The sequence below is a fragment of the Bos mutus genome, chromosome 20, assembly GCF_027580195.1.
Source record: "Bos mutus isolate GX-2022 chromosome 20, NWIPB_WYAK_1.1, whole genome shotgun sequence".
Lineage (NCBI taxonomy): Eukaryota > Metazoa > Chordata > Mammalia > Artiodactyla > Bovidae > Bos > Bos mutus.
Window position 1 is genome coordinate 27745951 of NC_091636.1, and position 27156 is coordinate 27773106.

Sequence of the window (27156 nt, forward strand, 5' to 3'; positions counted from 1 at the left end):
TAAGCCCTCGTGCCGCAACTACTGAAGCTTAGGTGCCTAGAGCCTGCGCTCCGCAACAAGAGAAGCCACTGCAATGAGAAGCCTGTGTACTGCAACAGAGTAGCCCCCACTCACCGCAACCAGAGAAAGCCTGCACAATGCAACAAAGACACAGCACAGTCAAAAATAAATAAATAAAACCTTTAAGAAAAGAGTAATGGGAAGCCACTGGAAGGCTGGAGAGTAGGGTCGGGTGGGGCAGGCAGTGCATAATAAGATTTGCAACTGGAAGAGATTGTTACTACTGTGGCAGAATGTGGAAAACAAGACTGTAGAAAAGGGAGAGGACTTGGAAAGACTAGTAAGGAGGTTATGGTAGCCGTCTGAATAAAACGCCACGGTCATTTAGACTAGAGCGTAGCGATGAGGATGGAAAATTTTGGATTGATTCAAGAAATACTGAGAAGGTAAAAAATGACATGACTTCAGTGTTGGATACAGACTGTAAGGAAGGGGAGGTGTTAAGGATGATACTTGAGCTTTTGGTTTACTAAACTAAGTAAATGGTGCCATTGGATGAGAGAGAAGCATCAACAGAGGATCAAGTCTAGTGGAGAGAGCATGAGTTTGGGAGAACATGAACTTCCGCTGACAACCAAATGGGGGGCTCTGGAAACCAAGGAAAGAGAATGTTTCCAGAAGAGGGAGAGATCAACTATGTTCAAAGTTAGAGAGAGGTAAGGTAATACATAGCTCAAAAATACCCATGAGAGAGCTGCTTCAAAGGAATGGTGAACGTAGAAGCCAGGTTGGACTGGGCTGAGAAGTGAGCAGGAAGAAAGAAAAGAGAGTCGCTTTTCCTTCCACTAAGGAAAAAAAAAACAACAACAGGAAACATATCAGCCTAAAAGAACAATGTCCTAATTCTAACCAAATCAAATATCAACTGAATTCAAGCTCTGCTTGGGATAAAAATTAATCTTAATGTATACATGTCATTTTACCTAGTTCTCTGAACTCCAAAGGGATGGAATCAGCTCTAGAAAAACAAGATAGCTAGTTGTTACCACCACCATCTGGATTAGAAAATAACAATTCTGCAAAGAAATAGCTACAAGGAAAAAAATGCTACAAAAAAGTCACTTCAAGAAAGTGAAGCAAGAAAGTCATTCTTTGTTCAGCTTTACCTGATCTACTCCACTCTGAGTCAATGACTAAAATTCAATAAACAAACATCCTGAATTTAAAACCCAATTCACTGATGGAGTATTGTATCTTTGCACTCTTCTTTGCCTCAAATGGGAAAATATGCATCCTTAGCTTTTAAAGTTCGTGCCTTCCCCTCGCACCCTAGAGCCCACGCTACGCAATGAAAGGCCCCTGCAATAAGAAGCCCATTAACTGCAACCAGAGAACAGCCCCTGATCTCCCCAACGAGAGAAAAGTCTGCGCGGCAGTGAAGACCCAGCACAGCCATAAACAAACAAATAAATAAAAATTAAAAGTAAAGTTCATGCCTTCTTCTTTGTTCTACACTTAGGACATATCTTCCCACAATGTTTTTCTCACATATCCAAAACTTAGGTTCCAGATCAGCTTCTATCTGTGAGTCTTCTCTGGTTACACCCCTATCACACCTTTATTGGGAACTCTTAGCATTTGTGCGTTTAAGGTGTAAGGTTGCCAACCAGGTCTTGCTCTCAAATTGCTAAGTATTTTCCACAATAGATTATGAAGTCCCAGCAGGCAGAGACTATGACTCCTCATTCTCTAAAAGGTTTCTAAGACTCTATGTATCAATATATTTGAATTAAGTGGAACATTGTAAACTAATCATAATTTGCACTGCTCAAAAACCCCATTTTTATCTCCATATCCCAGTCCTCAAATTTCCCTATAAATAATAGCTAACATTTACTGATTACTATATACCATTCACTGTTACAGACACCACGTATTAACACTCCTCCCAACAACCCTATGACATAGATATTACTATTCTTGCTTTGCGGATAAGAAAACTGAGGTACAGAAAGACCAAGTCACACAGTAAGTGGCAGAGTTGACATTCAAAGACAGACACTGAAGCCCATTTTCTTAACTTTTTAGCAACAGAAAAATAACCCTAATAAAGTCTTGTCCTACCTTCCCAGATTTACTGATGTGCCAGGATTAAGTAACAAGTTTAAAAGCCAGAATTTAAAAGAAATTCTAGTCTATTAATATTTCATCACAAGTGGGGCATTTTCTGTCTCCTCTCTGCTGCAGAACTCCTTGTAGTTCTTACGGCCCATAGGTGGCGCTGCAGGGACAGGTATGTGCTCAGGCTTCATCTACGGGAGGGGCAGATGGGGTGGGGCCAGAACTCCATTCAAAGCCCCGCGGTAGGAGGAGCCTTGGGGAGGGGAGGGGATGGCGAGTGCTGTGCAGTGCGCAGGCGCAGGACCGGGCCCTCCCGCCCCGAGAGTGAGTGCTGCTGGGCCTGATGACGTGGCCTGGTGCCGTCCGCTCCGGTGAGCCTCCGGGAAAGCCGGCGCCCCCGGAACTGTCCGTGGCCTAGTCCCCACGCACGCGTGCTTGTGAGCCGGGAATAGCGGCGGCGGCGGCGGCCGTCTGGCCTGCGGGGACCTGACGGGGCCGTTGCCATGGGGGAGTGACGCGCCCGCGCCCGCTGTTCCGCGGAGCGGAGAGACATGAGGAGACCCCGCCGCGGGGGTAGCGGCGGCGGCGGCGACGGCTCCTGATCCCCGGGATGGAGGAGAAATACGGCGGGGACGTGCTAGCCGGCCACGGCGGCGGCGGCGGCAGCGGCCTCGGGCCGGTGGATGTGCCCAGCGCTCGGTAAGGGACCGATCGGGCTCCCGCTTCCGGAGCCGCTCTCTCCCTGCGCCCGCCCGGCCGCTGCGCGGATCCTCCCCGGTGCACGCGGGGCCCGGCGGCCGACAGCCCGGAACGCCCGCCTCGGTGCAGTCCGCGCTCCCGCAGCAGCTCTCATTGGTTCCGCCGTTCCCCGCTGCGGGAAAAATGCTCTAGGACCCGGGAAGGTTCCGCCTGAGTTTCTGGTGTTCAGAGCCGTCCGTTAAGCTTACAACTGCTGGCCAGTTCACGTGAGAGGTTTTTCTCACCTGTCAGAAGAATTTCTGTTGGGTGTTCCTCCCTCAAATAGTAGTTTGGTGATATTTAACCTTTCTGACCTTTTAAAGGAAGGGTCACCATCACCTCTTCAGGCGAGGAAATCAAAGTACAAACAGATGAACTTTGAGGTTCAGGTTATAACCCCGCACATTTAAGAATCCAGCCCGCCCTCTAGTTTTTCTTTTCCTTTCTTCGCCTATTTTGTTTTATCCTTAAATAAGAAATGCGTGCGCATTGTCAAAAAGTTCAAACAGTACAGAAATTCATAGAGTGAAAAGGAAAAATTCCCCTTTCCCTCCCTCCCCGTAATGTTCCCACGAACGCCAGAAAGGTAAGTCAGTACAGTGACCACTTTCCAGCTTGTCTTTCTGGACCTGTGCTAATTTCTGAGGTAGTATCGCAGGATGCACGAAATACGGCTCAACAGTTTGATTGAACCTGGTTTTCATCGCCTTTATATTTAATAAGGTTAATGAGGTTAGGTGTTTCTTGTTCTCGGATATCTCCTTTGAGACTGGAAGATTGTTTTGCTAAATTCTTTGGAACTGTATAAATAGCATTACCAGAATAACTATTTTTTTGTGAAATGCTGAGCAACTTAAATCAGCTGCATTTTTTTGTAGTACAAGTTTAATTTTCTGATCTATTTTGAACAGCTCGTTTTTGTAAAATAAAAATGTGGTTTTTATGTAGTCGCTAAGTCGTGTCCAACTCTTGCAACCCCATGGACTGTAACCGGCTCCAGGCTCCTCTGTCCATGGGATTTCCCAGGCAAGAATACTGTAGTGGGTTGCCAGTTCCTTTTCCAAAAGGTCTTCCTGACCCAGGGATCAAACCTGGGTCTCCAGCATTGCAGGTGGATTCTTTACTGACTGAGCCACCAGAGAAGCTCAAAAAAAAAACAAACATCATATCAAATATTATTTACTGAGATGTGACAGCTAAATGCAATAGGCAATTCTGGTGTAGATTTAATACTGGAGAAAATGTAGTAAAGGGTAGGACTGGGTCAGTTGATGAAAGTGGACTGTAGAAGATAGATTAGATAAAAGTATATCCATGTTAAATTTCCTATAGTTTATAACTGATTTCAGAAGAGAATGTCCATGGGTTTAGGAATACAAGTAATTACGGGTAGAGGAGCATAATATATGTAACTTACTCTTAAATAGTTGAGAAAAAAAATTTTGCACCTCCCAATGCAGGAAATGTGGGTTCAGTTTCTGGGTGGGGAAGATCCCCTGGAGAAGGATGGCAACCCACTCCAGTATTCTTGCTCCCAAGGACAGGAGGCCTGGGTCTGATCCCTAATCAGGGAACTAGATCCCCAGATGCCACAACTAAAAGACCCAACATGCTGTCAGGAAGATTGGAGATCACGAGTGACATAACGGAGACCTGGAGCAGCCAAATACATAAAAATAAATATCCTTAAAAAAAATAGTTCATTACAGAATCAAATTCAAATCAGGACTGGTTGAATTTTGAATAGATTACAGGTTGAAAGAATTTTTCTTTATATAGACTGAAAATCAAAATCTGATTATAATCTGCAACAAAAGCTAATTGACAGATTCTTTGTGGATGTTTTTATGCCTGAATTCACAAATATGAATTGTTTTACATGTTTCTATGTTGGCTTCAATAAATCCTCTTGGCAGGAAAGAGCAGAGGGTGACAGCCAGCATTTGTTAAGCACTTCTATGTTCCAGGGACTTTGCATGCAGCATTTCTCTTAAGCCTTCACAACAGCACTGCAGACTCATTAGCTGTGTCCTTGTCTCACAGATCAGGAAACTGGGACATAGAAAAATAATTTTTCTAAGGTCACACACCTAGTAACTGAACTGGGAGTCAGTTCCCTCAGACTTCATTTTTTTTTTTTTTAAGCTAGAAGCTTCCTTTTTATTTATTTTTGGCTGTGCTGGGTCCTCTTTGTTGTGCGGACTTTTTTCTAGTTGCAGAGAGCAGGGGCTGCTCGCTAGTTCAGTGTGAAGGCTTATTGTGGTGGCTTCTCTTGTGGAGCTCAGGCTGCAGGGGGCGCTCGGGCTTCAGTAGTGGTGACTCCCTGGCTCTAGAGCACAGACTCACTGCTGTTGTGGCACAACCACTGAGTGAGTTGCTCAGTTAGTTGGTCCCCGGCATATGGGATCTTCCCAGACCAGGGTTCAAACCCGTGTCTCCTGCATTAATTGATAATTGCAATAATTGATAATTATTGAACTGATTGATGATTATTGGATGAACCCATGTCTCCTGCACAGACTGATAATTATTGAATCGATTTATAATTACTGCATTGATTGATAATTATTGAATGTCTCCTGCATTGCAGGCAGATTCTTTACCACTGAGCCACCAGTGAAGCCCCCAAACTTCATTTACACTGCCCTCTACATAGTAGACACTTAAATATTGAATAAATCAAAGTAGATTTACATACACTGATTCTGTCTTTTTAACTGCGAGCTGCTACAGTGGGCGAAGCCCAAAAGGCAGGTTTGAATCCAAACTCCGATTTCAGTAATTTCAGATTTGAAGAATGAGGTTTTTTCTAACCCTTCACAGAAAATACCAGTGATACCTTTGATGAGGCTAGTTAATGGCAGATAATGATGTACATTATCAGGAAGTCAGGAATGTGGATTGGATCCTGCTAAGTTGCCTGAAGGACCAGTGAGTGGCTCAGAAGCCACTGCCCCATTTAAGTGCCTCCCTTCCTCACTCCTGAAAATTTCCCTTTTGGTATGTTTCCCTTTGCAACGTGAACTAGGGATTGTGTGCTTATTATTAATAGTGTATGGTTACCTGGCCTTAGCTAATGTTTTGTTGTTAGCCCCACAGGAAGACTTCATTAGTTGATACTTTAAAAAGCAAAGTATCTACCTTTCAGCTAAATATTAAAATAGTTTTTCTAATTAATAATGACAACAAAAAAATCTTCAATATATATTACATGAAAAATTACATAAAAATATCAAAATATGTGTACAGTGGTAAATACATGAATGTATCTAAAATATATGTTTGTCCATACATGGATATGCAAAGGAAAAGGTTTGGAAGGATGTCCCCAGTTGGGCATCTGTGAGCAGAAAATTAGGAATGGTTTTATTTAAAATGTTGATAACAAGCAACTACTCAGGAATTACTTTCACAATCTGTTTTTTTGTTTTTGTTTTTTTTAATTAAAAAGGAAAAGCATCCCTGGTGGCTTAGTGATAAAAATCTGCCTGCCAGTGCAGGGGACACAGGTTCAATCCCTGATCCAGAAGGATCTCACATGCTCCAGAGCAACTAAGCCCTTGAGCCACGGCTGTTGAGCTTGTGCTCCAGAGCTGGGGAACCGCAAGTACTGACGCCCACTCACCCTAGAGCCCAAGCTCCAGGACAAGAGAAACCACCGCAGTGAGAAGCCCACGCACCACAGCTAGAGGGGAGCAAGTATTATAGGGACTTCCCTGGTGGTCCAGTGGGTGAGAATCCACCTTGCAGTGCAGGGATGTGGGTTCAGTCCCTGGTCGGGGAACTAAGGTCCCACATGCCTGGGAGCAACTAAGACTGTGCAGCACAACTAAAGAGTCCATGCGCTGCAACGGAAGAGCCCTCATGCTGAAACAGATGCATGCAGCCAAATAAATACTTTCCAAAAGAAATTCTGTGTTTAATGTTCCCTATGACTGAATCTTGCCATCAAAGTGCCAAATGTTTAAGTTTTGTTAGCAATTTAAAGAAAAATTATTTAGAAATGATTTTACATATTTCCTCATCTTAAAACAAGTCTATTAAGTATAGTTTACCTTTTTCTTGATGACAAGACTTGATTTGTATCTGACTGTGACTGCATGGACTATAGCCCATCAGGCTCCTCTGTCCATGGAATTTTTCAGACAAGAACACTGGAGTGGGTTACCATTTCCTGCTCCAGGGGATCTTCCCAACCCAGGGACGGAACTCAAGTCTCTTGTGTCTCCTGCGTTCTTTGCCACCGTGCCACCTGGGAAGCCCAGTTGCAGCACAGACTCTCTAGTTGTGGCTCTTGGGCTTAGTTTAGTTGTTCCACGGGATGTGGGATCTTAGTTCCCCCACCAGGGATCAAACCCACATTTTTTGGTTGGGTTGTTTATTTTTTCTACTTAGTCTTTAATACCCACACACCTGAGACTTGGAAGACTACTTGTGTTTCCCTAGTTGCAATTAATTGCTTCCACATCTGTTCCTTTAGATCTCTGCTAATTAACCTGGGTCACATAAACACTTGTTTCTCACCTGTCTTTAGACCTTAAACTCCTTAAGGGAGGGCCTCTATTACAAGTTTCTTGGATAGCACCTAGAAATGCATTTAATTGTAAGTAACCAAACTAATGGCACCCCACTCCAGTACTCTTGCCTGGAAAATCTCATGGACGGCGGAGCCTGGTAGGCTGCAGTCCATGGGGTCGCTAAGAGTCGGGCACGACTGAGCGACTTCACTTTGACTTTTCACTTTCGTGCATTGGAGAAGGAAGTGGCAACCCACTCCAGTGTTCTTGCCTGGAGAATCCCAGGGACAGGGGAGCCTGGTGGGCTGCCGTCTATGGGGTCCCACAGAGTCGGACACGACTGAAGTGACTTAGCAGCAGTAGCAGCAGCAGCAACCAAACTAAGAGAGCTTTAAACAAAGACGGATATATTCTTCTCACATAAAAGATGCCAGAGGCTGCCAGTGTTGGTTCAGCCCCTCCGTAGTACCATCTAGGACAGATTCTTGGCCTTTGCTCTCTGCCATTCCAAGTATGGCTCTCATATTCAGGCTTATTATCAAATGGATGACTTTTTTTTTAAAGAATGTTAAGACTTTGATAACATTTTAAGATAAACTTTAGATAAAAGTCCTCCTTTGAAGTCAGAATGCAGAACTAGTTGCAAGTGCATCAGGCCCTTTTATCAGGAGGAGGGAAGGCTGTCGTACCTGAAACCAACCTGTCAGACTGGTCTCACTGGACTCCAGTGACACCTGGCACATAGTAAGTGAGCAGGAATATTTGAAAAATGGCTTCGAAGCTCCCTGAGGGCGGTACAAGGCTCTTTGCTGGCATCAGGAATTCACAGATGGCCGGGGTTTTTAATGTATGTCTGTCTGTTTTTCCTGGTCTCTTGTTTTATCCTCCCTGTCTTGTTGACACTGTCGTTCTTTGTGTCCTTGCTTCTGTCCTGCTGCCTTATTTTTGTTTGTTTTTTTGCCTTTTTTTTACACCTTGTTAAGAGCTGAAGGAGTGAAGCGCTTGAGGCTTTGAGCTTTCCTCTCTCTTCCCTATTCTGAATTCATGCCTGAGTGGATGACAGTTTAAATTGCCAGAAGCTTGACAGCCAGTTATGTACTGTATTACTGTGCTATCTGTATTGCTATGCTAGACATCGCTGCATCACACAAATGTTAACAGTAGAGTTAGCATTCTTTCATTTAGGAAACATTTGCTGAGCACATATTATGTAAGTCCCCTTGTTAAGAAGTGGAATAAACAAAAAAAAAAGTGAATAAACAGAAGAATAAACAGAACTGAATAAACAAAAGTAGTATTTTTATTGGCTAATTACAAATTGCTGCCATGATCATTAGCATTAATATAGTTAATTTACTTCAGTCTATCTGACTTTTTTCTCTTAAGTGAAGTTGCTCAGTCGTATCCGACTCTGCAACCAGGTAGATTGTAGCCCGCTGGGCTCCTCTGTCCATGGGATTCTCTAGGCAAGAATGGGTTGCCATTTCCTTCTCCAGGGGTTCTTCCCAACCCAGGGATCAAACCTGCATGTGTCCCACATTGCAGGCAGACTCTTAACCCTCTGAGCCACCAGTGAAGCCCTAGCTTAAATAGAGAACATCTGCATTAATCTTGGGTTTTAATATGCATTTTGTTTGTAATATTTAATGATTTTACCCTTTGCGAGGGCCACTGTGAATATATAATTGGAAATGGTTTAGAAGATGGGAATCCCCAAAGCCTTCTGGATGAACTTGGGTTTTCTGTGTGACCTAGGAAAAGAGCATACTTAAGAGTCAAGGGCTGGGCCCTCGCTAACTCTGTGGGCTTCAACTTCCCAATCTGTGACAGGAGAGGAATTGGACTAGAGAACCTCCAGGGTGTTTTTCAGCTCTTAAATGTTAGTGTTTTGTTCTTTCTAGAGCATATACATTACTTTCATACCTACATAATTGCTAGAAATGTGATGGATTTTTCATGTCGTACTGCGTTTTCAACCAGTCTGCAAACAATCCAAAAACAAAATACACTCAGTTGTTTGTTGTTGTTATAGCCGTAATTTTATTATTTTTTCCAATACTCCTTTTCTCATTGAGATACAAATTACATCTTTCAGCACAATCAAGCTATAGGCCATTTTTATCACCCCAGAAAATCTGCTTGATCTTTTAAACAGAAATTTCAATATTTATACTATTCTATAGGTAGATTAAGTAGGAACCTCTGTGGTTTAGGATTTGAGTTATGTCATTCTGCATATTGTTTTTATTAGCTTCTTGGTGATAATTATCACATTGTTAAAACTCCCAAACGGCACCATTAAAAGTTCCCGCAGATTATGTTCATGAAAAGAAAAACCATTTTGTTCTAAATCTGATTTTCTTTAATGTTACTTGGTCTAAAACAGAAAATGAGCTGTCAGACGGTGAAGATGGTAGAATTGTTGAGATTCATTCTTTCAAGGACTGAAATATATTTTCACAGTTGCATTAAAACTTCCAAAAGTATATATTTTGATGTCTTCTGAAGCAGATTACTGTTTGTTGATTTAGTGCCATGAGGCTTAATGATTTACACTCTGATTTTGGGGACCATCCTATGTACATTGGTATCATTGCAAATCAAACTGTTTTAGCACTACTATTTGAATGACTAAGGTTTCCTTTAAACTTCTGGGTCTGCTTTTTTGTATTTTTCTCCCATGAGTAGAGACTTCTTCCTCTGCTGTGCTGCTTTGCACATCCCCTGTACCTCCTTTTTAATGTATTAACTCCTGTTAGACGTAAACTTTGCAGGTAGTCTCCTGGGTGACTTGTGAAGACAATCTGTTTATCTCATTCTTTTTCATTTCTAATTTGTGTGTGTTTTATAACATATAATATCAACATAGTAGTATATGTTTGTAATATCTAAATAAATAATGGGTTTCAGGTACTTTTTTTTTTTAATACTAGAGGTAATACTAGATCAAAGAAGACTCGGTTCAGTTCAGTTTAGCTGCTAAGTTGTGTCCAACTCTTTGCAACCCCATAGACCGCAGCACGCCAGGCATCCCTGTCCATCACCAACTCCCAGAGTTAACTCAAACTCAAGTCCATTGACTCGGTGATGCCATCCAACCATCTCATCCTCTGTCGTCCCCTTCTCCTCCCGCCTTCAATCTTTCCCAGCATCAGGGTCTTTTCACAGAGTCAGTTCTTCTACTAAGCTGGAAAACAGATAATTTCTTCACTGTTTTCTGATTGCTCTTTCGGGAGTTCCTTTTTCCTTTTTTTATGCAAGCACCAGGTTTTCATGGACGCAGTGTTCTTTCTTGTCCGAGAATATATAGTTCTTTGATGTTCTCTACTATTCCCTATGCTCTCTGTATCTTTTAAATTTCTTTGTTATTTTAGTTTGGTCTGTTGTTATAGACTTATTGTAAATAATTATCCAGATTTGGCTTTTCATATTTGAGTGAGGCATAAAAAACTAGTTAGAAGAGTTGTGTAGGGCTTGTCCCCTGATGGGCTTCCCAGAAAAGGGTTCTTCTGTTGGGAGATTGAAGTCTGACAGTTAGGATGTTAGAGCTAAATGAGGGAAGACAGGTGTCTTGGGGTAAAGAAGGGAAACTTCTTTTTAATCTCTGTGGTTTTAGTCCAACACCTCATGCTTTTTTTTTTCCATTTGCCTTTTGTCTAGACCTCTCCAGAGGCTAAACTTCACTTGTTCTGTCCTCATTGAGGGAAAATGGTTGCCTGGCTGTGCTGGGTGGGATTCTGGAAACCTAACTACTTGGCACATTTCTAATGTGTGTGTGTGTGTGTGTTAGTCACTCAGTCATGTTCAACTCTTTGCAGCCCCATGGACTATAAACCCCCAGGCTCCTCTGTCCATGGGATTCTCCAGGCAAGAATACTGGAATGGGTTCCATTCCCTTCTCCACACCCTTTCTGAGGTGCTTCACATTCCTAAGCTTTTTCAAGACTGTAGGTCAGATCACTTGACTTCAACTATGACTACTGCAGCCACTTAACGAAGCAGAGGAGAGGAGAACTTCAGCATTTGTCATACTCTCCCTTCCTGTATTATGATCTCATTTCATGACAGAGTTTGGTTTCTGTTTTTATTCTCTTTGTTTGGAGTAATTCTTTAAAAAGTGCATTATAAAGTAGTCAAGGCGACTCAGGAAATCAAAAATGTTTATTTTTAGTTTGCCTTTTTTTTTAATAGACTGTACTTATCCATAATACATTCATGTACATGAAAGAATCTGAAAGTATATATACCAGTGTTAGTAGTAGTTACACATGGGGGGTGAGTTGAGTGTTTGTTTGTTTCATCTTTTGTTTATATTTATGGTTTTCATAATGACCTCTATTGTATAATAAGAAAAAGATTTCAGAGTTCCTTGTGATTTCATTGATACCTGAAACTTGTTTCTGTTTTTATTTTTCAGATTAACGAAATATATTGTGTTACTGTGTTTCACTAAATTTCTGAAGGCTGTTGGACTTTTTGAATCATATGATCTCCTGAAAGTCGTTCACGTTGTTCAGTTCATTTTTATATTAAAACTTGGGTGAGTGTGTACAGTTCTTTTTTTCCTTAATGTTTTTTAATGTCTGAAAATTCTGTTAACTGAGGATCTTTAGGAAGTTTTATGTAAAATATTTTGTGCATTTTATTCCTCCTGAAAAGTATTTGAGTTATACATATATATATTTTAAAGATAGACTATCTAAGGTTAGAGATAACAGGCTGGATTAAAAAAAAAAAAAAAAAAAGAATTGTCACACTCTATTAGCTTGCCAAAACATCAACTTTTACTTTAGTTTGTGTTAATGTGTGAAGGGATACCCCACAACCAAGGTAAGAGAAACCCCAGTAAGACAGTAGGCGCTGAGAGAGGGCAGCAGAGGGCAGACAGACTAAAACCACAGTCACAGACAGTTAGCCAATCTGATCACATGGACCACAGCCTTGTCTAACTCAATGAAACTAAACCATGCCATGTAGGGCCACCCAAGACAGACGGGTCATGGTGGAGAGTTCTGACAAAATGTGCTGCACTGGAGAAGGGAATGGCAAGCCACCTCAGTATTCCTGTCTTGAGAACCCCATGAACAGTATGAAGAGGCAAAAAGATAGGACACTGAAAGATGAACTCCCCAGGTTGGTAAGTGCCCAATATGCTACTGGAGATCAGTGGAGAAATAACTCCAGAAAGAATAAAGGGACGGAACCAAAGCAAAAACACCCAGTTGTGGATGTGACTGGTGATAGAAGCAAGGTCCGATGCTGTAAAGAGCAATATTGCATAGGAACCTGGAATGTCAGCTCCATGAATCAAGGCAAATTGGAAGTGGTCAAACAAGGTGGCAAGAGTGAATGTCGACATTCTAGGAATCAGCGAGCTAAAATGGACTGGAATGGGTGAATTTAACTCAGATGACCATTATACCTACTACTGTGGGCAGGAATCCCTTAAAGGAAATGGAGTAGCCATCATGGTCAACAAAGCAGTCCCAAATGCAGACTTGGATGCAATCTCAAAACGACAGAATGGTCTCTGTTTGTTTCCAAGGCAAACCATTCAATATCACAGTAATCCAAGTCTATGCCCTGACCAGTAACGCTGAAGAAGCTGAAGTTAAATAGTTCTGTGAAGACCTACAAGACCGTCTAGAACTAACGCCCAAAAAAGATGTCGTTTTCATTGTAGGGGCCTGGAATGCAAAATTAGGAAGTCAAGGAACACCTGAAGTAACAGGCAAATTTGGCCTTGGAGTACAGAATGAAGCAGGGCAAAGACTAATAGCGTTTTGCCAAGAGAACGCACTGGTCATACAAAGCACCCTCTTCCAACAACACAAGAGAAGACTCTACACATGGAAATCACTAGATGGCCAACAGGGAAATCAGATTGATTATATTCTTTGCAGCCAAAGATGGAGAAACTCTATACAGTCAGCAAAAAACAAGACCACGAGCTGACTGTGGCTCAGATCATGAATTCCTTATTGCCCAATTCAGACTTAAATTGAAGAAAGTAGGGAAAACCACTAGACTATTCAGGTATGACCTAAATCAAATCCTTTATGAAAAGTGGAAGTGACAAATAGATTTAAGGGACTAGATCTGATAGAGTGCAAATAGATTTAAGAGACTAGATCTGATAGAGTGCCTGAAGAACTATGGACCAAGATTCGTGACATTGTACAGGAGACAGGGAACAAGACCATCCCCAAGAAAAAGAAATGCAAAAAAGCAAAATGGCTGTCTGAGGAGGCCTTACAAATAGCTATGAAAAGAAGAGAAGCGAAAGGCAAAGGAGAAAAGGAAAGAGATACCCATTTGAATGCAGAGTTCCAAAGAATAGCAAGAAGAGATAAGAAAGCCTTCTTCAGTGATCAGTGCAAAGAAATAGAGGAAAATAATAGAATGGGAAAGAATAGAAATCTCTTCAAGAAAATTAGAGATACCAAGGGAACATTTCATGCAGAGATGGGCTCGATAAAGGACAGAAATGGTATGGACCTAACAGAAACAGAAGATATTAAGAAGAGGTGGCAAGAATACACAGAAGAACTGTACAAAAAAGATCTTCACAACCCAGATCTTCACACGATGGTGTGATCACTGACCTAGAGCCAGACATCCTGGAATGTGAAGTCAAGTGAGCCTTAGGAAGCATCAATACAAACAAAGCTAGTGGAGGTGATGGAATTTCAGTTGAGCTATTTCAAATCCTAAAAGATGATGCTGTGAAAATTCTGCACTCAATGTGCCAGAAAATTTGGAAAACTTAGCAGTGGCCACAGGACTAGAAAAGGTCAGTTTTCATTCCAATCCCAAAGAAAGGCAATGCCAAAGAATGCTCAAACTACTGCATAATTCCACTCATCTCAACACTAGCAAAGTAATGCTCAAGGTTCTCCAAGCCAGGCTTCAGCAATATGTGAACCATGAACTTCCAGATGTTCAAGCTGGATTTAGAAAAGGCTGAGGAACCAGAGATCAAATTGCCGACATCTGCTGGATCATCAAAAAAGCAAGAAAGTTCCAGAAAAACATCTATTTCTGCTCTATTGACTATGCCAAAGCCTTTGACTGTGTGGATCACAACAAACTGTGGAAAATTCTTCAAGAGATGGGAATACCAGACCACCTGACCTGCCTCTTGAGAAATCTGTATGCAGGTCAGGAAGCAACTGTCCAGTTAGAACTGGACATGGAACAACAGACTGGTTCCAAATAGGAAAAGGAGTACAGCAAGGCTGTATTTTGTCACCCTGCTTATTTAACTTATATGCACAGTACATCATTAGAAACGCTGGGCTGGATGAAGCACAAGCTGGAATCAAGATTGCCGGGAGAAATATCAATCACCTCAGATATGCAGATGACACCACCCATATGGCAGAAAATGAAGAAGAACTAAAGAGCCTCTTGATGAAAGTGAAAGAGGAGAGTAAAAAAGTTGGCTTAAAGCTCAACATTCAGAAAACTAAAATCATGGCATCCAGTCCCATCACTTTATGGCAAATAGATGGGGAAACAGTGACTGACTTTATTTTTTTGGGCTCCAAAATCACTGCAGATGGTGACTGCAGTAATGAAATTAAAAGACACTTACGAGAGTTGGACTGTGAAGAAAGCTGAGCACTGAAGAATTGATGCTTCTGAACTGTGGTGTTGGAGAAGACTCTTGAGTCCCTTGGACTGCAAGGAGATCCAACCAGTCCATTCTGAAGGAGATCAGCCCTGGGATTCCTTTGGAAGGAATGATGCTAAGGCTGAAACTCTAGTACTTTGGCCACCTCATGCGAAGAGTTGACTCATTGGAAAAGACTCTGATGCTGGGAGGGATTGGGGGTAGGAGGAGAAGAGGACGACAGAGGATGAGATGGCTGGATGGCATCACTGACTCGATGGACGTAAGTCTGAGTGAACTCCAGGAGTTGGTGGTGGACAGGGAGGCCTGGTGTGCTGCGATTCATGGGATCGCAAAGAGTTGGACATGACTGAACGACTGAACTGAACTGAACTCCTTGGAAGGGAAGTTATGACCAACCTAGATAGCATATTGAAAAGCAGAGACATTGCCAACAAAGGTCCATCTAGTCAAATCTATGGCTTTTCCAGTAGTCATGTATAGACGTGAGAGTTGGACTGTAAAGAAAGCTGAGTGCCAAAGAATTGATGGTTTTGAACTATGGTGTTGAAGAAGACTCTTGAGAATCCCTTGGACTGCAAGGAGACCCAACTGGTCCATCTTAAAGGAGATCAGTCCTGGGTGTTCACTAGAAGAACTGATGTTGAAGCTGAAACTCTAATACTTTGGCCACCTGATGGGAAGAGCTGAACTGATGTTGAAGCTGAAACTCTAATACTTTGGCCACCTGATGGGAAGAGCTGACTCATTTGAAAAAACCTTGATGCTGGGAAAGATTGAGGGCAGGAGGAGAAGTGGATGACAGAGGATGAGATTGTTGGATGGCATCACCAACTCAATGGACATGAGTTTGGGTTAACTCCGAGAGTTGGTGATGGACAGGGAGGCCTGGCGTGCTGCAGTCTATGGGGTCACAAAGAGTCGGACACGACTGAGCAACTGAACTAGACTGAATGCAGTTTTTGCAAATTTAATGTCTGGCTTAATAGAACACAGCTGGATTCCCACATCTGAGTCAGCATTCAGTCGGTTACAGTCAGCATTCAACTGCTTACGGTTGCAGTATCCCACATGAACTAGCCTCTGAAAAGCTCTCCTGTACAGCCCTGAGAGAATAAGAGTAAAAAGAGTAAATAATATCTAAATACTTCTTTAAAAATAGTGTGACCTCACAGCTTCCTAAAAGGGCCTCAGGGGCCCTAGGGATTCCCAGACCATCCTACTGGGGTAGTCTAACCTTCCAGCTGGCATGGAATGTCACCTGAGCCTTGTCTGGGCACAGATGGTCCTCATTTTCCAAGTTGAACCACACTGGTCTGTGTTCACTATATGTCCCTTCGTAATATAGGGTAGGCTTGAAAAGAAAGTGAAAATATTAGTCGCTCAGTCATGTCTGACTCTGCAACCTCATGGACTGTAGCCCGCCAGGCTCTTCCGTCCATGGGATTTTCCAGGCAAGAATACTGCAGTGGGTTGCCATTTCCTTCTCCAGAGGATCTTCCTGATCCAGCAGTCTAACCTGGGTCTCCTGTGTTGCAGGCAGACTCCTTACTATCTGAGCCACCAGGGAAGGGCCCGCTTACAGTATACCTTTTACATTATTCTGCAGGTAGTAAGAAATTGTAAAAGTGCGCAGGACCTTGTGAGTGATGGTGACCAACCTCTGTATTAACACAAGTTGTTACACTCCTGGCAGTATAATTTTAGTAATAATGAAAAGTGGTTCTTGACTAGGAAATTTTAAGCACCAGTTATATGTATTTTTAATAACTATTTTGGGTATGTGAAAGGTAGGGTATATAATTAGTACTTTCTTCAGTTCTATTTCAAGATTTGTTATTACTAAATTTTTGAGAAGGTAGGAATTATTTTCTTTGGTATTTCAGAGTATAAAAAAATATCAAGGGTTCTTTTGTGGCTTGTAAACTGGGTTTTAAAGGCCATTACAAAAGAAAGAAGAGTTCCCAAGACATCATGGCGGAAGCCTTATTAAAATAAGTGGTGTTCTCTAGTATAATTTCTTTAGAGGCTAACATATCCTTCAAGTTCTAATATATTTAAGTGTCTTTACTTTAAACCATACCTTGTATATAAGATTAATATTAATTTGTTAATATTTCAATATTCACAGGACTGCATTTTTTATGGTTTTGTTTCAAAAGCCTTTTTCTTCTGGGAAAAGTATTACCAAACGCCAGGTAAGTCTTTTGCAGAATCCTTTTGTCCTAGAAGTAGACCAGGAGGCAGTGTTCTTTCCTTGATCAGGGTTACTTATTGAATGATTTTAGGTGCACAGCAGAACATTTCTAGAGTTAACTTGCTCTTGACTTAGCTTTTCAGAACTGAGGCTTTAAGAGTAAACTATAAAGTGCTAAGATAATGAAGTATTTAAAAATGTAGTATAGAGTAGAAAATGTCTCAAGCATCCATATAATTATTTTCTTTAATACACAATCCATATTTTGAAAAGATTTACAAATCAGGCATGTAGACATGCCCACAAGACTAGGATAGATGTCACTGGGGAACAGATTAAGCATAAGGGTTAAGAACAAGGCATTTGGAGTCAGTCAGATTCTTGGCTGTTATAGTTACTAACTCTGACTTAAATTAAGTTACTTAATTTCTTTACCTTCAGTTTCTCACCTGAAAATGCAGATGGTAATGCTTTCCTAATGAAGCTATGAGGAATAAATGGATTAAAATATGTAAAGTTCTTTAAATAGTGCTGGACATGTTGTGAGTGCTAAGTTGCTTCAGACTCTCTGCAGTCCAGTGGACTGTAGCCTGCCAGGCTCCTCTGTCCATGGGGATTCTCCAGGGAAGAATACTGGAGTGGGTTGCCATGCCCTCCTCCAGGGCATCTTCCAAACTCAGGGATCAAGCCTGCATTTCTTACATCTCCTACATTGGCAGCCGGGTTCTTTACCACTAGTGCCACCTGGGGAAACCCAAGCAGTGAGTGTGCAGTGCATACTAGCCGTCTCCCTTGTCATCACTATTATTTTCTTTAAGCATCTGAGGTTCAGGATGCATACCCAGAAATGTCCTACATTCTGCATAATCATCTCACATTACCACCTCTTTGGACAGCACTTATACCCTACTACATGTTTGCTTTATGCCACAACTTAGAAACCTGTGCTGTGGTTTTTATTAGAAAGAAATTTAAGTACCTCTGTTTTAGAGGACCAAGAACATTTTTTAAAACAGGATTAATTTTTAAACCCCATCTTAACTCCCCACCCCCCGCCCTGCCCTGCCCTCTTTTCAAATAATTGGAGAATTGACTATTCCTGCTGGAGAAGAATTTGAAGACTAAAACATTTTATGTTCCTGGCAAACTGGTGAGAACTAATGTAAAAAATGGAGAAAATTGTACTATATAGAAAAAGATTTCAGGATCTAGCACCAGAGAAGAATATAGAAAATGCAAAACAGAGTAATATCTTGCAAATCTAGATTTAGTCAAGACGTCTTAATAATTTCTGCTTCATTTCAAAATATGTAATTATTTGGCCTTTAAAATATTTGTGTTACCATTATCTTCCCCTATGTGTTTTGTTTAAGATGTTGAGATATCTGGCGAAACATGACTGAAATTTCTAATTTTTTGTTTCCATTTGTAGTGGATCAAAATATTTAAACACGCGATGGCTGGGTGTGTCATTTCACTCTTGTGGTTTTTTGGCCTCACGCTTTGTGGACCACTAAGGTAAATAGAAATGCGTGTTTTGAGTGTTTTTGTTTCTTCATTTTGAATATTAGTTTTTTGCCATTATGTTTTATGTCAAATTTTTTTGTCAGTTATATACAAATGCTTCTTTCACTTCGATAGCATTGGGTACAACTAAGTGAGTATACATGTATATTGAGGACCTGTTTAGTCTGTGGACCATTCTTTGTTGAATAGCATTAATCTATTGTTCATGATCTGTCATAGACATTTTACTAGAGTCCACCAAACAGTTTCAGAAAAATTTTAGCATAAATGGCTTTTTTGTTATTCATTGATTATATCCATTTCAGCAGCTGATTTTAGAGATGAAAAGTCTAAAATGGTAAATAAAATCAGCCGATAACGAGGAGAGCAGAATCTTTTAAAAATGCTCTCCTCCCAACTCTGAAAGTCCTGTAGTACCACAGAAGATGTGTGAAAGGCATGGTCATAAACAAACGCCTTGGAAATAGTGTGCCGGTCGTCAGATTTAAGATGCGTTAACTCGCGTTTCATATTCCCCAAGTCTATATAGATTCTTTTATGTAAATTGGTCAGTTCAGGGGGCAATAATGCTTTAGGGCCACCTAATTTAATAAGAATTTGATAGGTGCAACTGTGTCTAAGTCTTAATGTTTCTCTCTCAAAATTATAAGAAAAAAGTACCCTGCCATTGATGAGGGAGGAACATGGGGACAAGAAGCAAGTAAGCCGAAGGGTATTCTAAAGAAATTCTCTCAGGGTGATGGAGTGGACAGAGTAGAAAGTGATCAGTGAGACCTGCTTTGTGAAAAGGCTTTTCTCCTCTCCCAGCGAATAAAGGAGCTCTGGGTTGTCTCCCTTTAGCTTGTTTACCCTGTACTTTTCGAAAGAGGAATATATAGAACTCCACTGTCACATCGCTGTCCACGACGGCAGTAGGATCCTGGAGTGGTGGGAAAGCTGGCTGGAATTTCTCAGCTTGGGGAAAGCCTTTTCAGTTTATGTTTAAATATGACTGACTGATAATTTCTTACCCCTAAAGTGAGCCTGTGGTCTGTTTGTTACTAAATCACCATCACTGAGTGTCAGGGAAGGAAGGGGGAAAGTTGTTAATTGTTAATTCTTATTTGGCTCCTCATTTAGTCATCTGTTTCTGCCCTTACAGCCCTCAGTACCACCAGCTCCTCTGCCAGCGCTGCCCCTCTCATTCTTTTACTAAAATTGTCATTCAGTTTCTTGATCATAGACTTCTTTGGTGTTTCATAGCCTGTCTTATTTCAAGTTACTGTCATTCTGCTGATATATTTATTTTTTTAATTGTAATTTCCCAAATGTTAACAGAAGTGAAATAATCACTGCCATGTTTTCATTACAGATTTTTGAGTACAGAGGAAAAATGAAAATTGTCTTAATGAGAAGCTCAAGATCTGTAGATCCTATAAGCTCCCTTCAGCTGGCAATAATTTTTTAATATTTCATACATATAAAACAATAAATCTAAATAAATATGAACATTCATGTGTTCCCCCAAATAAAACCTTACCAGTTCTTCTGGTGCCTTATGAATCCCCCTCCTGATTAAATCCCTGTCTCTGGCTACCATCGGATGTAACCAGTATTTCTTTTTTGCAGATTTTTTACTTGATATGAATAGAATTACATTGCGTGTACTTTTGTGCAGCCTACTTTTTACATTCAGTGTTATGTTTGAGATTTGCTCATTTTGATGCATGTAGTGTGTGTGTATATATATACATATGTGTATATAGTTCTTTGAGTTTTATGTTAGTTTTTTGAAATCTAATTCATATACCATAAAATTCACTCTTTTTGTCTCAGTCCATTTGGGCTGCTGTAACAAAAATACCATGGGCTGGGTGACTTAAAAAAAGGCACATTTGTTTCTTATGATTCTGGAGGCCAGGAAGGCCAGGATCAAGGTACAGGTGACTGGATATGTGATGAGAGACCTCTTCCTGGTTCATAGAAAGCTGTCTTGTTTCTTCACTGTAACCTGACATAGCAGAAGGGGCAAGGGCGCTCCCTTTGGTCTCTTTTTATAAAGCCTTTAATCTCATTTATGAGGGTTTCACCCTCATAACCTTACGCACCTCTCAAAGGTGTTCCTTACCTCCTAATACCATCATGTTGGGGATTGAGTTTAACCTTGGGGAAGGGAGGGGGACACAAACATTCAGTCTGCAGCACTTCTAAAGTATACAATTCTGTATTTCTTAGAATTTGTGTATATTCATGGAATTTCCTTCATTTTTACCACTGTATAATAGTCCTTTGAATGGATACATTCTATATTATATTACCCATTCTCTTATCAGTGAGTAGTAAGGTTGTTTCCAGCTTAGGGATATTGCAAACAATGCTGGTATCTTATAAGTGTTTCCTGGTACATGTATATAAGAAATATGTATGATATAATCCTACAAGTAGTATTGTTAGATATTTATAGTTACAACCTTCTAAGATACATAATGACAGAATGTTTTCCAAGGCAGCTGTACATGTTTATTTTTTCCATAATGGTTTATGAAATCAAGGGGAAAGATGTTTTTTCTTCTCTCTTAATCCGGTTGAATTCCTGCTTCCTGATACAGATCAGACATACTTCATGAATTACGGTGCTTTATTTTGTAGGACCTTGCTGCTATTCGAGCACAGTGATATTGTTGTCATCTCACTGCTCAGTGTTTTGTTCACTAGTTCTGGAGGAGGACCAGCAAAGGTAGAATTTTCCGTTATTTGAAAATTGAAAGTATACAAGTAAAATATTATCCAAGGCAATAAAATAGTATATCCTTTCCCATTTAAAAGAATGCAGAGGCTTTTTGCTAATTATAAATTTTTCTCACAAGTCTTCTATTTTTTACTGTTTATTTTGAAATCATTATAAATTCCTGCATGTGTGTGTGTGTGTACTCAGTCATGTCCGACTCCTTGAAACCCCATGGGCTGCAGCCTGCCAGGCTGCTCTGTCCATGGAATTTTCCAGGCGAGAATACTGGAGTGGGTTGCTACTTCCTCCTCCAAGGGATCTTCCTGACCCAGGGATTGAACCCACATCTCCTGTGTCTCCTGCACTGCATATTCTTTACCACTGAGCCACCTGGGACCCTAGGAAGCTGCAAATACAGTACAGAGAGGTCCCTGTGGCTTTACTCAGTGTCAGCAGTAGCTTCTTACCAGCTCAAGTACACTGTCAAAACCAGGAAACCGACATCGGTACAACCCATAGACAGTATTCAGATTTCACCAGTTTTACATACACGCGTGTGTGTGTGTGTGTGTGTGTGTGTGTGTGTGTGTGTGTTTAGATTTGTTTAACCATCACCATAGTCAAAGATACAGAACTGATCAATCACTGCAAACATCTCCTTCACGCTTTACCCGAGCCCTCCCCTATTTCATTCTTAACTCCTGTACATCATTTTTGGAAAAGATGTCCCTAAAAACTTGTTATATTTAAAGTTTGATGAACATTTGCCAAGTAGGCAACCCTATTCATCTTATATAATTTAAGTATTAATCTATTTTTAGTAAATTTATCAATATGCAATTAAAAGTTCTTGCAGCTACAATACTTTGACTTACCAAATTAAATGCTTCCTGTGTTACACAGGAAAGGAGAAATAAAGGCAAATAAGCTATAATAGTCTCTTTTCTGAAAGGGACTTTCAGGCTCAGTAGTGAATAAAATAAAGTGACCAAAGCAATGTGCCAAATAGAGCGAAGTGAGTCTGCCCAGCTTGTACATTTCAGATTGGATCTATGGGTGTTAAAGTATATGCTACTATTTAATCTTTTTCCTTCACTCACAGAGTATTCCAAAATAAATGTTTAAGTGTACTCACAGCATACTCCAAAATCAATGTCAAAAAATCACAAAAGAGAAAACCCGAACTTGTGACTTCATAATGATTACAAACATCTACATAACAGATACCATTGTGCAGGGATTTCCCTGGCAGTCCGGTGGTTAAGACTCTGAGCCCACTGCAGGGGACGCTTTCCTGGGAGGGGAACTAGGATCCCACGTGGCACAGACAAAAGAATAAATAAATAAAAATATTTGAAAAATAATTGTGCAAACTAACAATGGTAACAAATTGCCACAAAATTTTACATTAAATATATATATATACTCAGATCACTCAAATAGTTTAAAAAAATGCTGAAGATCTTCAACATAAACAAGCTAAGGACAAAGACAACTCATAAAATAAATACAAATGACTTTAAAACATTAAAAATTTTACTGCACTAAAATGAGAGTATAGATCTTACATATCCTCTCGTTAGTGTCGGTAATGAATCTGGGCATCTAACCAGAACTGTGGTGGTTTTTTTTTTAGTTCTGACTGTGAAGTACTACAGAATCCTCAGTGCCCTCTTTGCAACAAAAGTCTTAAGTTATAGTCTCCATGTTTGGGTATTGTTAATTTACCATGTCCTGATTGAATTAAAATTAGGAAATTTTAAATTGTATGGCTTATGTATACTGACTTTGTCAAAATACACACCACACTAATAGGGAATTTATCAAGTATAGTGGTTATCTTGTAATGAACAAAAATCCTCATTTTGCACTTAACATTTTTATTTTCTGAAAGTATCTGGTATTATACCTGTACATTTGTAACTAGAGAATGTACAGCAGTGCTATTTAGATTGCTTGTGTATGAAAAATTCTGAAGTATTTGCATAAACCTGGATAGTATGTCCTTCCTGTAATTTTCTTTTATCAAAATCCTTTCCTGGAATGAGAACTTAAGAAGTGTGTCAGCTTTTAAGTGCATTATATCTTTACTAGATATTAGAGATGACTGCTGATTTTCATAACATGTCCTCTTAGTTCTTTTTCCCTAGAAGAATGATAAGTAGAGTACTGATATTATTGTAAACCAACTGCCTTCACTATAACTGTTGCATGTTACAGAATAAAATGTCACTACTAATTATTCCTTAGCTACTTGGGCTTTTCAGACAGAAGCAAAGTAACATTTAAGAAGATTAGTTCTGTGAACATGTAACAGTTTGTGCATAGTAATATCCCTATTCATAGTAGCAAAGACACAACTGAAATTGTCATTATTAAGTGTCTTCAAGTGCCCTGAAAACATACTGCAGAATTTATGGGAGCTCTTTACTTTTCATCTTACTGTTAATACTATAAATTTACATTATATAGTATAAAGATTTTAATGTCAAATGTTATTTTATCTTTAAATAGGTATTTGAAAAAATTTTCTTTAGCATTTGTATAGTCATGGTCTTAAAAATCAACACTTGAAAAAGCCACTCTTGGTATTATTCTCTTCATTTTCAGACAAGGGGGGCTGCTTTTTTCATTATTGCTGTGATTTGCCTGTTGCTTTTCGACAATGATGATCTCATGGCTAAAATGGCTGAACACCGTATCCTTTTGCAGAAGATGGGAGTTTTTTAGTCTTACAGAAAAACAGAAGACTGGCAGAATGGGAAAGAAGGAGTAACTGAATTAAACTAATCAATCGTGAATGAAATTTTCATAGATTAATGTAGGTATTCTAAATCAGTATTCAAATAGTGAATAAATTCATTCTAAGTTAAATATCTTTTAAAGCACCCTAAATTTTCAGCAATTTTGGGACAATGAAAGAATATTTTAGAATGTTGTGGTGCTAATGTATGTATGTGTATACATATATATGTATGATTTACTCACTCAACAAAATCAATCTGTTTGCTCCTTGTAATTTAACAATTTAAATGCTCCCTTTAGAAGGCAGTGGCAGTTATTAAATATAAACTTTTTTGAAATTAAATGAAAAAACCTTTGGCATCTTCTTACTTGAAAGAAGTTTAAATTCCTTAATCTGGTATTCACTCTCTTGCTCTAAATTATTTCCAACTCAGCCCCCCACTCCTCTCTCATACTGACTAAACCCAGCTTCCAATTAAATATATCTACTCATTTTCCTCTGCAGACATGGCTTGTTCTTTCCTATCCACATACCCTTTAGTTACCCTTAACCCTCTCCATTTAGCAGGGCTCAGAACACCAGTTTTGAATCTTCTGGTGATTGATACTGCCCTAAAACCTATTCATTAACTAAAACCAGTTTACTGTGTTACAGTGAAAGAGAATGGCATGACTTTTGCAAAACTTTGGGTTGACTGTTAAAGAACTGTTGCCCACCCTACCCTCTTTTGCTTGCTGCTTATTTTGCTGAGGCTTATGTTATCAACAACTAAGAAGCAGATTTAGGACTGAGTTTTACATGGCATTCCAAAAGATCAACCTTAATTGAATCAGATAGGAGTGGTCTAAGGAGGTTCCTTGTTCTCATCACTTTGTTCTAGTATGTATGCATATGTCTTTTGGAGGTTGTGTACTAAAATTTAACAACTATGCCTTAAGCACTATTATACTTGTCTTGGAGACAACAAAAGAAGTATAACACAAGCCATTCTAATTTATGAATCATGTTCCCTAAATTAATTTTTTCATTATTTTCTTTTGTTTTTAAGGGAAACATTATTGAGGATAGTCAGGTTTGGGGCCCTCGGACTAATAGTCAACCCAAAATAGTAGGTAAATTCCAGGAGGACTTCAAGATTCAAAGAGTTAAATTTTTTTCCTTTACTCCAACTCACTTAGCTGAAGGACATCATGACAGTGCTCTAACCCACATGCTTTACACAGCCATTGCCTTCTTAGGTGTGGCAGATCACAAGGTATGTTTTCTTTTCTTTGTTCTTAACATGAGAGATTCTGAAAAGTTAAAGCAACGATAACTTTAAAAGTGCATTTAAAATTATTTACAATACTGCCAACCATTTGAGTAGTTCAGTAATTTGGGTTATGAAAAAAACATGCTAGCTCTTGAACTCTGTGTTTCTAATAAGATTTATCTACTTTTCTCACAGGGTGGAGTATTATTGCTAGTACTGGCTTTGTGTTGTAAAGTTGGTTTTCATACAGCTTCCAGAAAACTCTCTATAGATGTTGGTGGAGCCAAACGTCTTCAAGCTTTATCCCAAATCGTTTCTGTACTTCTCTTATGCCCATGGGTCATTGTTCTTTCTGTGACAACTGAGGTAAGAGCAGGAATTTATTGGTAATAAGTAAAATAACTATTACTTATAGATTTTGGTTCAATACATTATATTTTATTTCAGTTTGATGCTGCAAGTGGCTTAAATTTCTTTGCATTTTCTTTATAGGTTTTGAAAATTTTTTAGAGTTAACTTTATTGTTTATAGAAAATACAAATCAAGTACTATTATATTTATATACCCCTCCCATCCCTGTGGCCTGAAGGAATCAGTTAAATACTACCCAGAATAATTTAATACTTAACCAAAAACCCAAGGATTGTACATCACCAAGTATTTATAAAATTATTAAACCATAATGCTTCTTTTTTTAATACTTTGGGGAATACTAGGAAACTGTGCCAATATCTTATAACTCATATTTTGTTATTTTACAAGTTGTATTGAATCATGGAAATACTTGTGTACACATAAACAGATTAACTAAAATATAAGATGTGAACTTTATACCCATATGGTATTAACAATTTTTTTTTTTTTAATTTCCAGAGTAAAGTTGATTCTTGGTTTTCTCTCATTATGCCTTTCTCAACGGTTATTTTTTTTGTCATGATCCTGGATTTCTATGTCGAGTCCATTTGTTCAGTCAAAATGGAAGTTTCCAAATGTGCCCGCTATGGATCCTTTCCCATTTTTATCAGCGCTCTACTGTTTGGAAAGTTTTGGACACATCCGATAGCAGGCCAACTCCGGGCTGTGGACAGAGCAGCACTCCAGGAGGGCACGGAGCACGTGCTTTCTGGAGGAGTGGTGGTCAGCGCTGTGTTCTTCACCTTATGTGAGCATTTCCCCTAGTGGCTCATTCATTCAACTGGGGAGTGTGTTCAGTGCTTACATAGTGCTGAGAGATACTGTTGGGTTCTGTAGGTTAAACTTTTAAAATTTTTGTAATATATATATATATATATATTTTTTTTTTTTTTTTTCCTTTTTTTTAGCTGCCAACATCTTATCATCTCCTTCTAAGAAAGGACAGAAAGGTACCCTCATTGGATATTCTCCTGAAGGAACACCTCTTTATAACTTCATGGGTGACGCTTTTCAGCATAGTTCCCAGTCCATCCCTAGGTTTATTAAGGAATCACTAAAACAAATTCTTGAGGAAAATGACTCTAGGCAGATCTTTTACTTCTTGTGTTTGAATCTGGTAAGAGTTTTAATGGCATATCTTGAAAGCTTAATCTTTTTTTTCTTTTTGAAGGCTTAATCTTTTAATTTGGACAGTTCTGGTGTAATTTTTGTTATTCCCCAAAATTTTAATAGTTAGAGGTGGGCCAAAATATTTTCTCTAGTAGAAAGATTACAGGATCATATTCATACTGCTTAAACAC

At 39.7% G+C, this 27156-nt stretch overlaps 1 protein-coding gene across 1 annotated transcript in view; it reads left to right on the forward strand.

Annotated features, from left to right (window-relative positions):
• The first annotated feature begins 2432 nt into the window (after positions 1-2432).
• SLC30A5 (solute carrier family 30 member 5) overlaps positions 2433-27156 on the forward strand; it is a 33139-nt gene continuing 8415 nt past the window's right edge. The window contains exons 1-10 of the mRNA XM_070357550.1: positions 2433-2820; positions 11794-11916; positions 17144-17210; positions 18642-18727; positions 21365-21452; positions 24054-24141; positions 25368-25444; positions 25637-25807; positions 26315-26603; positions 26764-26972. Coding sequence (XP_070213651.1) covers positions 2732-2820; positions 11794-11916; positions 17144-17210; positions 18642-18727; positions 21365-21452; positions 24054-24141; positions 25368-25444; positions 25637-25807; positions 26315-26603; positions 26764-26972 — 1287 coding nt within the window. The 5' untranslated portion in view covers positions 2433-2731. The remainder of the gene's footprint in view (positions 2821-11793; positions 11917-17143; positions 17211-18641; positions 18728-21364; positions 21453-24053; positions 24142-25367; positions 25445-25636; positions 25808-26314; positions 26604-26763; positions 26973-27156) is intronic.